At 44.6% G+C, this 17,141-nt stretch overlaps 1 protein-coding gene across 1 annotated transcript in view; it reads right to left on the bottom strand.

Annotated features, from left to right (window-relative positions):
• TMEM182 (transmembrane protein 182) overlaps nt 1-17,141 on the bottom strand; it is a 36,539-nt gene that overhangs the window by 11,047 nt on the left and 8,351 nt on the right. The window contains exon 4 of the mRNA XM_045000765.1: nt 5,908-6,045. Within this exon, the coding sequence (XP_044856700.1) occupies nt 5,908-6,045 (138 nt within the window). The remainder of the gene's footprint in view (nt 1-5,907; nt 6,046-17,141) is intronic.

The raw sequence follows: 17,141 nt of genomic DNA, 5'->3' as shown, positions 1-17,141 counted from the left end.
CAGCCATAATGCTACTTACTGCCTGCACTATGAAAGCCACTGTTGTTGCAAGCACTGAAGGAGGAGCTCTGGCTGCAGGGTCAGCATTCTCAATACACCTCCTCAAGCATTATTCCTTACACAGGCATACTGCCTCCCTCCACATTGCTCTCACACACACTTACACTTGTTCTCCATTGGTTCTAGCATCCATATTTTGGTTCAAAATGTACCAGTCCAGATAATGTCACAAGTCATTCTCTTTGGTATCACTCCTGGTAAATCAGAGTGGGATTTTGTCCAATTTCTCAGCTTTTCTTCATTATTATTAATATTTCAGCAGTGCCTAGACTAGGGCCCTAGTGACCTAGGTACTGTATAAACCAATAATGAGAGGTAGCGCTTTCCCTGACACTTTTACAATTAAAATAGACAAAAGGTGGGAGAAGAAATGGAGAGATGTGAAGTGACTTGTCCGAGGTCACTCACCAGACCAGTGTCAGTCAAGGATACAACCCAAGTGTATTCAGTGCCCTATCCACTAATTTATACTGCTTTCCTACTGCCTCATCACAAATGCAAATATTCTGCTGTCTCACAAGTCCAGACTAATGTCTTCTGAAATAAGAGCTGAGAGAGGAAGAAAGAAAAAAGGACTTCTAAGGATTGTTAGCCTGTAAAAGAATAAAGCTGTACAAGAGAGACAAGGTAGGTGAGGTGATATCTTTTATTGGATAGTAAAAGACATTACCTCCTCCATCTTGATTCTCTAATATCACAGGACTGACATGGCAACCCCACAGCATAAAGATTTATAAAGCATTTAAAGCTAGGAAAGATACCCTACGATTTCCTATAGATTCTTAACTTTTAAAAAAGAAATGATGAAGTGGGAGCTAGAGGAATAAATGCAAATGTTCGGGGCGGGGTTTAAATAATCAATAATAATAATATAAAATACTTAGTTCTTATGCAGAGCTTTCCTTAGGTAGATCTCAAAGTCCTTTAAAGGGAATGTACGGATTATAATCACCATTTTACTCAGAGTTTGGACCAGGCGTATAGATAGATAAAGTGATTTGCCCAAGGTCATGCTGCACGTCAATGGAAAAGCCAGAAATGGAGCCCAGAGCTCTTGGTTTCTACCTCACAGAACTTATCTCCAGATTTTGTACAAAATAAAACTTGCAATAGAGTAAATGTATTTTTAATTTATTTCTTAAACATCTCTATTCTATAGACTGGCGTGTGTTATTAAGTGCTGAAGGCTGGAATGCCATTGCCTCTGTAACGCTGTTCAGTGTTTCTGTTCTTGGAGCTCCAGTGTTATCAGTACTAGCAGATAATGCAGCCTGCTAATTTAGCAGACCTCTATGTTATTCATAAAGAAAGACCACAGGCATGGTTTGGTGATAAAGGCACTTGGCCAGCTTTATTGCCTTCAAGGCACAGTCCTAGTGCCCTGGCTCCATGGTTACAGGTACATATTTAATGCCTAATATGCTAGCAACAACTTTGCGACGTTCATATACTGGACAGTGAACCTTTAAGAATTTGCTTTAATACATGGCCTGACTTTCCTTTACAGCCTTTGGCTTAGGCCTTAGATCTTGCACCAGGCTCAGTGCTTCAGACTCTCTCCCTCTACTACAGTGTTTCTCAAACTGGGGTCACCGTTTTTGTAGGGAAAGCCCCTGGCGGGCTGGGCCGGTTTGTTTACCTGTCCTGTATGCAGGTCCAGCCGATCGTGGCTCCCACTGGCCACGGTTCACTGCTCCAGGCCAATGGGAGCTGCAGGAAGCGGTGCAGGCTGAGGGATTTACAGGCCGCCGCTTCCAGCAGCGACCCCAGTTTGAGAAACACTGCTCTACTACAAGATGATACTTCATACTCTCCAAGACTGACAAAGCAATGCTTCAATAAGATGCCCATATCAATTGTGCAATTGTACACTGGGAGACTATATATTGTGTAATATCTGAGTTAAGAGTAAAAGTTTCAATTTCAGCTCCGCATGTTTGTGCTTTTGTAATATTTACATTATACCATGAAAGAGGAGCAGATGAAGTGTAGTGGGGGAAGGAGGTAATACCCTTGCAACTTAATAACCTGCCAATATAGTGTTATTGTTGAGAAAGTTTTACTTTGATGGAAAATGGCAACCAGTTCCAATGAGCTATGGGAGTCAATAAGTGAGGGAATAGCACAACACTGCTTATTCTTTTATGTAAAATGTAAGCACCAGTACAAAAGGAAGCAGGAATATAGGAGAGTATATTTAGGGCAAATTCAGAGATAAGTTTAGAGGGACTCTAAGTTGGTGCCTTTTTTCGGCACCCTTCATGTATTTTCATAGCAGCCTAGAGTCCCTGGGGGGCCACCAAACCCCAGTTCCATCTGCACACATCTCTCAGACTCAGGCTTGGAACTAGGATACTAGGATCCTGTGGGAGTGGAGGGTCTGAGCCCATATCAAGCCAGGAGTCAGGGTTCAAGCCCTATTGCTGTGCAGTGTAGATGGAGTCCTGCTTGACTCAGGTGCTGGGAGTCCACCGAAACTATCTTATAATACCATGGGCCAACTTCCTTTGTCCTCTCTAGCCCAACAATCTCCAATCAACTCAAGTTAAAACAGCATTAACCCTTCCATTGTCTTCTGATCACTGAGCTGCAAACACACCATCAGGGAGCCTTCTGTGTTTGCAATGGAGAGTGAGCAGAACAAGCCTTTTGCAAAGCGCGCTGTTTCATGGTCATGGGAGCACAGCCAGATTTTGGCAACTCTCTGGCCTGAGGATAGCACAACTGTGGCCTTTAGTAAAGGTACCAGGAATGATCATGCATACCAGCAGATAGTGAAGTAGCTGACAACTTTGCACATTTACCAGACTGATAACCAGTGTAGGGAGTGGATTAAGCAGCTCAAGAGCAAGTACTGGAAGACCAGGGATCAGAACCACACCTCAGGCAACTTACCAAAAACCTGCTCATTTTATGAGAAGTTTGACCAGGTGCTGGGCACTGCACCCAGCACAGAGCCAATCGTGGTGCATGATGACCTGGTCAGCCAGAATGGTGCCCTGCTGGCCCCAGAATCCAGCCTGGGGACTAATGGGAGTCAGCAGCAGGCACCGACTGAGGACCAGGAAGTCATTCTGTTGCTGAAACTGGACCCAGAGCAGGCTTTGGAACAGGATCAGCAGCAAATTCTGGGTCCACACTCGGAGGAGCTGTTTGATACTCCCACAAGGAACCTCCCGCTGATGAGTCTGCAGCAGACATGGAAGGGACAGAAGCCACCCCTGATCCCAGTAAGTTCCTGGCTCCAATTTAATGTTAATTGCTACACTAATGGGAGATATTTCTACTCTAAGAACCAATGCAAAAGTTATGAGAAACATGCTGCTAGCCAGGGCATCTGCTAATGGCTAGTGCCTTGTTGTCCTCCTTTCACCCCGCCCCCACCACATGGAGTTCAAAGGGTGCCTGGGAAACGCAAACAGTAAAGTACACCTTTAAAGTGTATTTTTTACTGGAAAGACACAGATTTTTGCAAAGGCTATTCCTGTTTCTTAAAAGTAATAACATTGCACTGCCATGGATTTAAGTTTGCTGCTCTAATCCTCAACGGTCTATGGAGCTGCCTGGGAACAGTGAACTGTGTGCATGTGTTTGGGGAAATGTTTTCCATTTCCAGAATTAGTCCATTTCAATTAGACATGGTCCATGCCAACCATAGGTGACAAAATCCTGTGTCCCAAATATGACTGTGGTTTTAATTTTTATCCAGAAATGTGCTGGCTGCGGGGTGGAGGACGGCTGTGGAGTTCTGCGTGTTTGCATGCAGCCATAACAGGGTAAGCCAGGTGGAAAGCCAATGCAGCATCCTGTTGATTCCTTCATGAATTCTGACCCAATCCTGGGAGCTGATAGCTGCAAACTTTTCCTGAAGCAGAAACTCCAGACAGGTAGTCACCCTCTGGACAAGGGTGTATTTTCTACGGCCACCTCACACTGACATTCTTTTATGCCCACTATCTTGGGGTAAACCACATGCCTGATTGCCTCAGAAACCTCTGCCCCCACTTTACCCACAGTCGACTTTCCAACACCAAACTGGTTGACAATGAACCTACAGCACTCTCAGCTGGCCAGCTTCCAGATGGCTGTAGCAACCCACTTCTGGACCGGCCAGGGAGGCCTCATGCATGTATCTTTACGCTGGAGGTTTGGGGCAGGCTGCTCACAAAGCTCCAGAAATGTAGCTTTCTTCATGCAAAAGTTCTGGACCCACTGCTGGTCATCCCAGGTCTGCATGATGATGTGCTCCCACCAGTCTGTGCTCGTGACCCTGTGCCAGAAGTACTGGTCTAAGCAGCGGGTATCAGTGGCTATACTGAGGGTACTGAGCAGCATCAGCCCGTGCTATTCTGCCATGCCATACTCTTCCTCCTCTGCCTTCTCCACTTCCTCCTCCATCCTAAGTTCTATTGGGTGCCTTTGGTGGGTCAGAAAAGGCTGCTGAAATGTCCACCAGCACCTCTCCCTCTTTCCTGACACAAGAGTAAAAGCGCAAGCAAGAGAACTTTTTGAAGAGGGGTCTCCATATTGCTTGACAGGCTGCATTGGCAGGCTGTTCAAACTTCCTGTAATGTGAAGGGTGGGCAGTGAAGATTTCCCACAGTGAACCATGTTCAAAGGACCCTAGCAGCCACATTTCAGAAGGACACTAGGGAGTCTGGGATATGGTTGGTTTGACTCAAGTCTGCATAGTGTAGTGTGGATGCCAGAGCCCCAGGTTCAAGCCCCAGTTAGAAAAGTCTTAACGTAGGGTTAAGAATGAGTGTAGACACTCAAGGCCCAGATTCTTTAACTCAGGTCAGCTGATTCAAGTCCCAGCTAACCCTGGGCTTACATTGCAGTGTACACTTTCACCTGCAATTTGCCCAATAGTTTTGAAATTTCTGAACACACATCAGTCCCCAGTTTAATAGGCCTAAATGGCCTTTGCCTCAGCATGTTTGAATATATGTTGTTAGTGTTTATTTTAATGTCTATTATACATCTGGACACTATCGCTTTAGAAAAATTTCTTTCTGTACTCTGATGTGCAAGAACCAATGGAAACACACAAAAACTTCTCCAGTTTTGTATTGTTCCGCTCAATTTAACTGGACTGTTACTATTCCTATACAAGTCATATTTTGCTCTTCATCATATTTCCTGGATAATAATTGACATTTTCAATAAAGAAAATGTAAAAAAGGAAAATATGCTTAGTGTGTAACAAATGAAATCTAAACCAACACATGAACTTTAACTAGGGGACATATTTCGGGACACCTGAGAGACAGAAGAGTCTTTAAGGTTACAATTTCACGAGGAGATGGGAACTCAGCAATAAGCCATCCTTTGTTGATAATTTTTTTAGAGCTACTATTTATTCAAGTTTCACTTTACAAACAATACTAAGAATCCCATGCACTCCAATCTCAATCAAAATCTTTCTGATATAATGCTCATATGAATGTACTGTGGCTTGCAACTTCAATAAAGTCCATTATGATCGTTTTTCTTGCAAAAATATCACCTTAAATCAAGCACTCGGAAATCATGTTACCACGGGCAGCACTAGTAAATATGATTTCATTTTGTTTGTGAAAATTAGTCTAAAACTGAAATGTAATTGTGTGATTTAACTTAAATCTTGGGGGTCTTTATCTTAACCAAAATGTAACTTTTATACAGATTTCTGCCTAAGAAACATTGGAAATAGCATCTCCAAGTGAGGCCCTTGACATACCCAGAGCACTGAAGTATAGGATTTTTTTTTTTACTATGGGGACTAATCAGGTAAATATTTAAAAGCGGGAAAAACAGCCCCACTGTGTTGACAGCTACCATTGACTGAGTGTACATGATACCCACCTGCAGCGATGAAAATGCCTCCTCCTGCTTTGTACAGAATATGGCTGGCAAAGGGAGCTGCACAGATGATGAAGAAGCTGGCCACCAGAACAGTGATCACCCCCAGGAGCATGAGCACAGTCCAGATACCACGATAAACTGGAAACCAGAAAAGAGGGAAAGAACACAAACATCCTTAGAACTCAAGTACAGTTTTGTAGTAAAGATTTTTTTTCTCTTTTCATTTTTTCTTATTATCAAACCAAACAGTCATTCCAGGACTGCTTCCACTGAGGATATATTTTACCGTATAGACTGAATTAGTTTTGAACCCTAGATTTTATTTGGTGATCATGAAATAGATAATAGAGGGATATGAAACCCTGGAGCTCTGTATTTACACAGTGTATGTATGCTGTAATAGGTTCGTTTACTTGACCAAATTTAAGTAGTTTTAAAAGTGGTGCACCAAAACGGTAGCCAGGAAACTTTTGGATCACTGCTCAACTTGACTGGATACAATTGTTCTACCAAAGTTGAAGGGGGATGAAAAGTAGTAAGTAACATATTGATATTCTTAGTGCTGGGCCAATATCACCACTAACAATCTAAGATCCTGTCCTGAATAGTTTTTAAGAAAACCTAACGCAGCAAAAATGGAAAGAAAAATGTAAATGATGTTTCTGAAGAACAACTAAGTGCTTTTAATCAGACCCATTCTGTCAGTAAAGCTCTTTGTACTTTATTAAATTCAAAATGTAAAGTTTCACAAAACCCTGTTAGTCAAGGACAAGCCACGCTGAATTAATGGATGAAGCTGGAGATAAATGGGCTAAGAGTTTTGTAATACATTGGCCAAAAAAGTGTTTCTAACAATAATTTTTAACTGGTTAATTGCACATCTCTTAAGCTAAGTCATCATTTGACAAAGGCTAATATAGCAAAATAAATTCCTCTTGTAAATTTAAGAAGGAGTGCACTAATGCAACGATTAGCCAAATTAGGAGTTGTTACAATCTCTAACTCTGGATCTCAAAACTGCAGAGTTCTGAAAATTCAGTCAATAAAAATATTTCTACCTGGCTAAGGAAAAGCATGCAAACCCGATAGCATCTAAGAAAAAGGGGTACTACTGTTGTTGGCATGACACAACTAAGCAGCTTTTACATTTGGATTTGTAAACTGAAATTTTCAAATTTACAGCTCTTCAGAAGCAGCCACTCTGCAGTCACTCAGATTTTGCTAGACTGGGATTTTAAGGTACACTGTACGATGTTAGTTAACACCGTCTAAGTAATGTGTTCTAAAAGTCTACAGGCTTTAACTTGACCAGCTTAGCTTGTGCTGAAGAATACACTGCCTTTTAGAATGTGTTAGTTATGATATGTTAACTAATGCCTTCTTGTTAACTGAGCTTTAAATATTAATCAGTCAAAGCTTCAGAGAGGTAATCATATGCCCCTAGCATCCATGGGCCAGCTCAGGGGTAGGAAGGACTGACCTTCCATCTTCTATCCTAGAGTGGCTATCAGAGCAGTTAACTCTATTTTTAGGTTCACATCCAGTGCAAAGGGTTCTTCCTTCACAGATAAACATTGACAAAGATACCTCCTGGGAACTAAGGCCCCAGTTCAGTAAAGCATTTAAGCACATATTTAAAGGTAAACACATACTTACATGACTTACTTAATGGACAGTGAATCAGGGGTTGAAGGAATAAATCTCTCAAGGCCTTCAGTCTTGGGCCTTTGAAGAAGTGTCCTATTGTGATATTCACATGGGTAGTTCAGGAAGCATCACAATCTGCAGGCCCATTGGACATTACTTCCCCATTTAAAACCTAAGCTGCTAAACTAATCTATAACCATCCAACTATTTAGTGTTGATGGCTCAGGAGACTTGAAAGTCACATATAGAAAAGGACATATTGGCAAAAACAGACCTGGCAAAAGCTTTCCTCTGTATCTTTATGGTTGGTCAGAAAAGTCACATAGAATCGTTTCTATTTTCTGAGTGGACAAGAACACAAGCACCTTCAGCATAAAAATGTTGGTATGTAATCTGAATATTTACTTTCTGGAACTACTCATACAGACAGCTTTGAAATTTGCTTTCTGTGAAAATTCTACTAGCAGACCTTGATTTACTCAAACGTTCATGGAAAATGAACACAAAGGGGGTACAAATGTAACTAATTCTGATTCATTAAAACCTTCACATGAATAAGGAAAGCTTTCCCAGTTCTAATAATATAACTATCTTATTAGTTATAAACTAAATCCTGCTAACATCTACATGTGGCAGGTGGTTTGTTTGTGTGTGTATATATATTTGTATGTATGGCTCCAGGTCTTTTGTTTAAAATACTGACCTATGACTCCTGTAAAAACAGTGGCCAACTGCTATGATGATCCCAATCTCTGTTCTTGCAGCCAACCACACATTAATTGCCAATTTTGCACACTAGAAAGCGAAGCAAAGTGGACAAGCAAGAGTATATAACTTTGCAAAACCAAAAACTGGGATTTTTCAAATCCACTATTTATTTGCCAAAAATTATCCTAACCATTGTCTCCTAAAAGCGAAAAAGGAGAAGTCATGGTAAAAGACATGGAGGGAAGCACTACCAGTAATGAAATGCTCAGTTGTCAATGGCATTTGTGGTACTAGACTGGGGAAACTCTAAAATGGTGTGCCTCCTTCCTGAAGGGCAGCATCCAGAAGGTGGTAACATGCAACTTCTCTCCTGGCACCAGAGCTCTCAACTGTGGCATTCTATAGGATTCAGACCACTCTCCTAGCCTATTCAGTATTTACAAGTGGCATGGGGACAAATTGTGAGTCTCTATGGACTGAAATGCCAACAATTTTTAGATGATACTCAACTGTTTATCTTTCACAACATCCATGAAGCCCTCTGTCATTCAGCTATCCTAATGTCCAGCCAAGATCAGCATATGGCTGTGAAAGAGTTGGCTGAAGCTAAACTCAAGCAAGAATGAATTTATTCTGGTAGTCAAAGGGAAAGACTTTACAGTGCTTGTCACTATGTGATGTCTCCACTAATCAAGGAAATTTGCCCCAGACTTTAAGGTAGTCAAAAGTCTAGGAGTCCTTCTGTCCACTGAAACTGGCCTCCCACATAGCATCAGCCACAAAAAATGTCTCCGTTTATCTATCATTAGCTAGGAAACAACATGCCAACTTGGCCAGGTGTCCATGAACTCCTTCATTACTTCCAGACTGGAATATTGCAATTCCATATATGGTGGCTTGAAACCTTCATCCTTTGAAAAGGCTGTAACAGGTCAAAATGGAGCAGCTTGCCGTGTCAGCAACAGTACCCCAGTACTTCTCCACTCTGCTGGGTTCCTATTGAACAATGAGTCAACTTTAGGATCCCAGTATTCATTTTCCAGGTCCTTAAGCACTTAGACACAGGATAACTAAAGGACTCCCGCATTCTCCAAGATCTCACCAACTCCACTTCTCAATAACCCTGGAGCTGTCTACACTACAAGACTATTTCGAATCAACTTAGTTCGAATTTGTGGATTCGACCTTATGAAGTCGAATTTGTGTATCCATACTAAATACACTAATTCGAATTTCTGAGTCCACATTCACGGGGCCAGCGTCGACTTTGGAAGCGGTGCACTGTGGGAAGCTATCCCACAGTTCCCGCAGTCCCCGCTGCCCATTGGAATGCTGGGTAGAGCTCGCAATGCCTGCTGGGGGAAAAATGTGTCGAGGGTGGTTTTGGGTAACTGTCATCATTCAACCATCACTCACAAACGCCCTCCCTCCCTGAAAGCGCCGGCGGGAAATCTGTTCGCGCACTTTTCTGGTCGGTTACAGTGCGGACGCCACAGCACTGCGAGCATGGAGCCCGCTGCGATCATCGCTGCACTTATGGCCGTTGTCAACTCCTCGCACCTTATCGTCCACCTCTGCAACAGTCAGCTGCTGAGAAATCGGGCGAGGAGGCTCCGGCAGCGCGGTGAGGAGAGTGGCGCAGACCTCTCAGAAAGCAGGGTACGCCGGGCAGTGGAGATCATGGTGGCAATGGGTCAAGTTCATGCTGTGGAACGGAGATTCTGGGCCCAGGAAACAAGCACGGACTGGTGGGACCGCATAGTGCTGCAGGTCTGGGATGACACAGAGTGGCTGCGAAACTTCAGGATGCGTAAGGGCACTTTCCTTGAACTGTGTGACTTGCTGTCCCCTGCCCTGAAGCGCCAGGACACCCGGATGCGAGCAGCCCTGAGTGTGCAGAAGCGAGTGGCCATAGCCCTCTGGAAACTTGCCACGCCAGACAGCTACCTGTCAGTAGCGAACCACTTTGGCGTGGGCAAATCTACCGTGGGGGTTGCTGTGATGCAAGTAGCCCACGCAATCGTTGAGCAACTGCTCTCAAAGGTGGTGACCCTGGGAAACGTCCAGGTTGTCATAGACGGCTTCGCCGCGATGGGATTCCCAAACTGCGGTGGGGCTATAGATGGGACTCACATCCCTATCCTGGCACCGGCCCACCAGGCCAGCGATTACATTAACCGAAAGGGCTACTTTTCCATGGTGCTGCAAGGACTGGTGGACCATAGGGGACGTTTTACCAACATCAACGTCGGATGGGCAGGCAAGGTTCATGACGCGCGTGTGTTCAGGAGCTCTGGTCTCTTTAGACTCCTCCAGGCAGGTACTTTCTTCCCGGACCACAAAATAACGGTTGGGGATGTGCAGATGCCTACAGTGATCCTCGGGGACCCAGCCTACCCGCTAATGCCCTGGCTCATGAAGCCCTATACAGGCGCCCTGGACAGAGAGAAGGAACTCTTCAACTACCGGCTGAGCAAGTGCAGAATGGTGGTGGAGTGTGCTTTCGGACGTCTCAAGGGGAGATGGCGGAGCTTACTCACTCGCTCGGACATCAGCGAAAAGAATATCCCCGTAGTTATTGCTGCATGCTGTGTGCTGCACAATCTGTGTGAGAGCAAGGGCGAGGCCTTTTTGTCCGGATGGGAGGTTGAGGCAAATCGCCTGGCTGCAGTTTACGCTCAGCCAGACACCCGTGCCGAGAGAATATCCCAGCGGGAAGCGCTCTGTATCCGGGAGGCTTTGAAAGCAAGTTTCCTCGGAGATCAGGGTAACCTATGACTCTCCACTTGCTTTCAAGAGAAACTGACCCTGGGCCTGTGTCAGTTTGTGTCGATTTGGATCTGCGGCTACATGCCGCGTTCTCCAAGTTTCCCCCACTTCCAAAGCACATTTTTAAGCAAATTAATTGTTACACTCATTATTAATAAATCTTTCTTTTACTTTGCATTTCTGTTCTGGTGTTGAGACATGGACGCATACTGTGCTGGGCACGGTGTGCACTGACGTACAGACCGCTTCCTCCATAGAGTACTGACATCCTCCTGCTCCTACATAGGTCTCTGGGGTGGGGGACGGATGACAGAGGTTCTGCATGAAGGGGAGGGTTTGCAGGAAGGGGCGAGTGGTGCCTTCTTTGCATAGGGGTTTGGATGACGGCAGTGGGCTGCGGGTTTCTGCGTGGGAAGGGGTGATGGGTGTGGGAGAAGGGTGACTATCTGTCCGTGGATGAGGGCTCTTGTTGGGGCTCAGGGCAGCGGATAGGCTCGTGGATCCGTTGCAAGTGCATCGTAAGGGCAGCCTGCCTTCACAGTAATGGCGTGGCAGGCGCTAGGACCCTGGACAAGCATACACATTACGAAATGATCAGGGGCAGCATACACAACACAGAATGACCCTGGTGCCTACTGACTGCAGTGTGTGTGTGCCCCGCAGTTGATCCTTTCCCCAAGTCTGTACCCTGGTACTGTAGGCTATACCGTGCAAGTATGAAACCCCTGTCCACCCCATACACCGAAAAATCCTCTGACAGGAAAGACATGACGGAAACAGTGATTAACAGCAAACATCTTTTATTAATCTAATAAACAGTGGGGGGATGAACCTTGGATTTGGGACTGGCTGAGCCTATAAGGGAAGCACTTCTACAAATTTCTAACGTGAGAAGTGCGGGGTACACGGCCGCTCTGCTCTGGTTCAGTGACAGTTCTCACGGCCTCTACCACCCCTCCGTCTTGTACTTTTGGGTGAGGGGGGGCCAGGACTTCTTGGCTGGGGAGGGCAATTGCAGAGACACTGCAGGGGGGCCCTGTCCTCCAGCCTGCGGTCCTGCAGGACATCAACAAGGCGACGAAGCGTGTCCGTTTGTTCCTTCATGAGACCAAGCAGCGTTTGGGTGGTCTGCTGGTCTTCCTGCCGCCACCTATCCTCACGTTCCATGAGTGTGCGATGCTGCTCACATAGGGTCTCCCTCCAGTGTTTCTGCTCTGCAGCCTCTGCTCGGGAGCAGGCCATCAGTTCAGCGAACATGTCGTCCCTAGTCTTCTTCTTTCGCCGTCTAATCATTGCCAGTCTCTGCGAGGGGGATGCCGGGGCAGTCCGGGAAGGATCCGAAGCTGTGTGATGGGGAAAGTTAGTGATTTCCTTGTACAGATACATTTTGGCGAACAGTGAACACCGTCTAGTCAATTTCTATGAAGAAGACCGTACCGGACAACAAGTGTCACGTGGTCTCCAGAGAAGCACAACATTTTGGCCTACGCTCTGATTGGCTGCGCCATTGCACAGGAGAGCGGAGAAGTCGGGAGAGATAGCAGAATCCCTCTAGCAGAGAGTCCTGGTAAGCCTTACAGTACATTATGCTTATCAGTTAACGGATAGCTGTGCCGTCGTGCTAAAGGCAATCTGGAAATCAGATACTATGACCCTTTTGCAGCCACTCCCGACACTGCAGGGGAAAGATCAATGTATGCTTTTCCTGTGTGGCCTACAGCACGTGGCTGCTAAGCGCGGGGCTTTGTTATGCAAAGTATAAGTAAACCATTAAGAACAGTAACTATTCGCTAATTGCCCTAATTAGATGCAGCACTTCAGTAACGAGATTACCCTGAGGCGTGTCTCTCGAGTGCAGAAAGAAAGGATGTTAAGGGAAGCACTTCACCGACCGGGACCCTACACGGCCATGCTGGTAGAGGCGATGGTTCCCCTGTATCTGAGGATGTCGTGGCGTGGAAGAGTGAGCTTCACCGGAGGACCAAATAAGGCACCTCTTCCTCGAAACCTCCTGCGGAGGGTATTTGAGGAACAGTTTGAAGCATTTGTGGAATTGTCCATGGAGGACTATTGTTCCATCCCAATCTGTGTAGACCTACTGTTCGTTTAGTTTCCCTTTAAAAACTTTTAGATATAGTATTTATAGATAGAATTTATATTTTTGGTATACATGTTTTCGAGCAAATAAATATTTTCTTGTTTATACGACTTACCGCCTGATCCTTCCCCTGACTCTGAGTCCGGGTTCACGGCCGGTGAGGGTTGGTAGGGGATCTCTGTGAGGGTGAGGAACAGATCCTGGCTGTCAGGGAAAGCGGCATTGTGTTCGCTGTCGCCTGCGCCTTCCTCCACGGACCCTTCGTCGTCTTGCCCATCGGCGAACATCGAGTAGGAACTGTCCTGGCTCACTATGCCATCCACTGAGTCCACGGTCACTGGTGGGACAGTGGTGGCAGACCCACCGAGAATGGCATGCAGTGCCTCGTAGAAGCGGCATGTCTGGGGCTGTGCTCCGGAGCGTCCGTTTGCCGCTCTGACTTTTTGATAGCCTTGCCTCAGGTCCTTGACTTTCACGCGGCACTGCATCGCATCCCGGCTGTATCCTTTCTGTGTCATGGCTTGGGAGACCTTCTCGAAGGTCTTTGCATTACGCTTGTTGGAGCGCAGCTCCGACAGCACAGACTCCTCGCCCCACACAGCGATCAGATCCTGGACTTCCCGGTCTGTCCATGCTGGGGATCTCTTTCTATTCTTGCATTGGGCTGACTCCTCTGCTGGAGAGCTCTGCATCGTTGCAGGTGCCGCGGAGCTCGCCCCGATGTCAAAGCAAGAAATGAGATTCTAACTGTCCAGACAGGAAAAGGATTTCAAATTTTCCCGGGTCATTTCCTGTGTGGCTGCTCAGAACATCCAAGCTCGGACTGCTGTCCAGAGCGTCAACAGAGTGGTGCACTGTGGGATAGCTCCCGGAGCTACTAAGTTCGATTTGCATCCACACCTAGCCTAATTCGAACTAGCAAGTGCGAATTTAGCGTTACTCCACCTGTCGGGGTGGAGTACCAAATTCGAACTAAGGAGCCCCCTAGTTCGAATTAAATGGCTTCCTGGTGTAGACGGTTGAGCGATTAGTTCGAATTAACGCTGCTAAATTCGATTTAAGATCCTAGTGTAGACCAGGCCTAAGGGCTTGTGTGTGCAGGACACAGGTCATTCTTGGTGGACCACTGACTTTAGAATACATTCCAATGGGAACTATGAATGACCACAAACCTCACCACCTTCAGATCCAAATGCATATCCCACTTCTTTGACCTTGCTTTCCGACACAGTAACACTTAATCTATTGGCATCTCAGGAATAAATACACCAAATCCCACCTAACTCACTCCCCTTGGGGGCAGAATAGGGAGTATCTTTATCTGATTATGTAACACACATTTTTGTCATTATTTTAAACTCTGGAAGATGTTTAGAAACCAAAGGGATGAGGCCTGTCTAAGAACCAAGACTTAAATGTTTCAAAACTTGATTTACATGTAACAATGCCATTTTATTTTAGACTGATTGTGTATATAGTAAAGGAGTACTTGTGGCACCTTAGAGACTAACAAATTTATTTCAGCATGAGCTTTCATGAGCTACAGCTAGCTCACGAAAGCTCATGCTGAAATAAATTTGTTAGTCTCTAAGGTGCCACAAGTACTCCTGTTCTTTTTGCGGATACAGACTAACACGGCTGCTACTCTGAAACCTGTGTATATAGTGAGTACTATGCATTAATGCATTCTTAAGCCATCAACATGGGCTACCACAAGTGCCCAAATTGAAAGTACAAAATACTCCCAAATTGCACACGAGTGATATGTAAAAACTTGCCAACAACCCGGGAAAACTAAGGGTCAAATTATGCAGTCTTTACTCACACTGAATAATACCTTACTCCACAAGTCAAACCACTGCTACTCCTAAGTTTGCAATACAGCCCATAGAAAGGGACAGTATGTTGTTGTGCTGCCTGAAGTAGCCTGGGATGGGGAGAATATAATTCCCCAAATCACTATCTCTCTGTCTCCCTGCTGCTTTGGGGAGTGAGTAAACTGCAACAGGTCTATAAGTGTTGCAGCATGCACTCCTCTACGTGCCAGTGTGCTGCTGGGCACATTTCAGGGAAGGGAGCAGAGTCAAAGCTCTCTCCATGCCCTGCCTCTCTACACCTATGTAAGGAGGGACATAATCCTTCTGGGGAGACTGCTTGCAAGAAGTGATGGTATTGTGCACCTGTGCAAGGTATTAAAGGGGAGTCTTACACTCCTTCTACTCCCTTGAGACAGTGCTTAGGATAGGCTATGTTCTGGCTCAGAGTAAGGTACTACTCAACGGTAGCCAGGGGGAAGAATCAGATCCTAAGTAAATTAATTTCCCAGATGTACTGAGTTAGTTAACTTCAGTACAGTACTTGTAGTATTTAAGGCATTTCCTACAGTCAAAGTAAGAAAGTGCAAGGGAATACTGCACATTCTGAGGTACCCTATCAACAGTATTTATCTTAGATACCACCGCTTTATGGTGCAATAATTTAAAACTGAACAGTTTCATAAATCAGCTCAGCAAACTTTCCCTTCATCTCGACACACAAATTCCCTTGGGAGTGTCAGGCAAGCCTGAAAATATAATAGTGCTTGGAACAAAACAAGAGAATAGGCTGTCTGCTCTGCTCCATTTGGAATAGAGCACAGGAACATTAACATTTTCATGTGTTACCGATTTTCCAAATTGCTTGGCATGTAATTTTGTCTTTTTATTTATTTTTCCTGAAGAAGAACATCTTCAGTCACTAGTGAAGCACTCCGGTTGATTCTCTTGTTCCCTTATTAGCCTTCTTTATTTACAAAACCCTGACCATCATCTTTCCAACTGAGGATTAAGGGGATTCCCTTCTGAGCATCTCTACATCATTTATTAATTAGCTGAAGTGGCTGGTCTTCAGCAGTGAACTGAATGTTGAGAAATGGTTCCCATGATAGCTGGGAGAAATAGCTCCCTACCCCTGCTAGCAAAGGAATTTATGATCTAGTATTTTAATGTATTATGTACCTGTGCTATAGATAGAGAAGAAAAGTAGTGGTATGTTTGATCTAGAAAGACTTAAAGGATGCCTAATGTAACTACAGCAGTACAACAGTGTCAATGATGTAGAGAAAGATGATAGGACATGATCATATTGGCTTCATTAAGCAGTACTCTCACATGTTTTAAAGCTCACATCAAGGGATGTGAGAGGATTTTCCAAAGAAAGAGGGCATCCAAAGTATCACTGGTGACAAAAATACTGTGAAATGTTATGCAGCTGAGAATCAGGACTTAAATAGTTCACAGTACACACAGCATGTGCAAGGGTGATACATACCCCAGAAACTATAAAATAAGATATTCAGGCATAGGCTAGCTGAGGACACAACTGTAAGGAGGGTGTGCACAGATCTCTAGCTAGAGATGTTAATACCAAATTCATGAAACCATACCAATTATTGTATTTTTCTTTCTGCAACACTTAATCTACAACTCTAGCTGCAAACGCCTTAAAATTTGGTCCATTCAGAGAACATACCAAATACATTTCCATAGAAAGCAACAATTTAAAGCAAAAAATACAATTATTAAAATAATGTGAAGCCAAAAGCCTTTTTGACATGTGTGAGTACAGGTGTATGTAATCATGATAAAGGAGTGCTAACTGATTTGGATAAGAATTGACCTGAACATTAACCCACAAACTCCAACCCTGAACTAAAACTTTTTTTTCTTTACCCTCTTGTGTTCTGCCAGGGACAGAAGTATCAAGATGTCCCCCGTAAAAAATATAAAATAAAATAAAAGCTAGAGGTAGAGGGCCTGATACAGCCGTGTAAATCAGGAGTGGCTCCTCTGAAGTCAAAACAATGTAAGGGAGATCAGTTGGGCCCATCCTATGAGTATTGGGCCCATCCTATCTGAGACCTAGCTGGAAACACCATAAATCTTGCCAGACAGGTTTTTCTCATAAGATTTCCATTATCAGCAATTACCCCTGAGTAATAATTACTTCTTAAAAAAAAAAAAACACTGACTCT

The sequence above is a fragment of the Mauremys mutica genome, chromosome 1 (assembly GCF_020497125.1).
Source record: "Mauremys mutica isolate MM-2020 ecotype Southern chromosome 1, ASM2049712v1, whole genome shotgun sequence".
Taxonomy (NCBI): domain Eukaryota; kingdom Metazoa; phylum Chordata; order Testudines; family Geoemydidae; genus Mauremys; species Mauremys mutica.
Note: the sequence above shows the minus strand (reverse complement) of the source record. Positions and strands in the feature narration are given on the sequence as shown.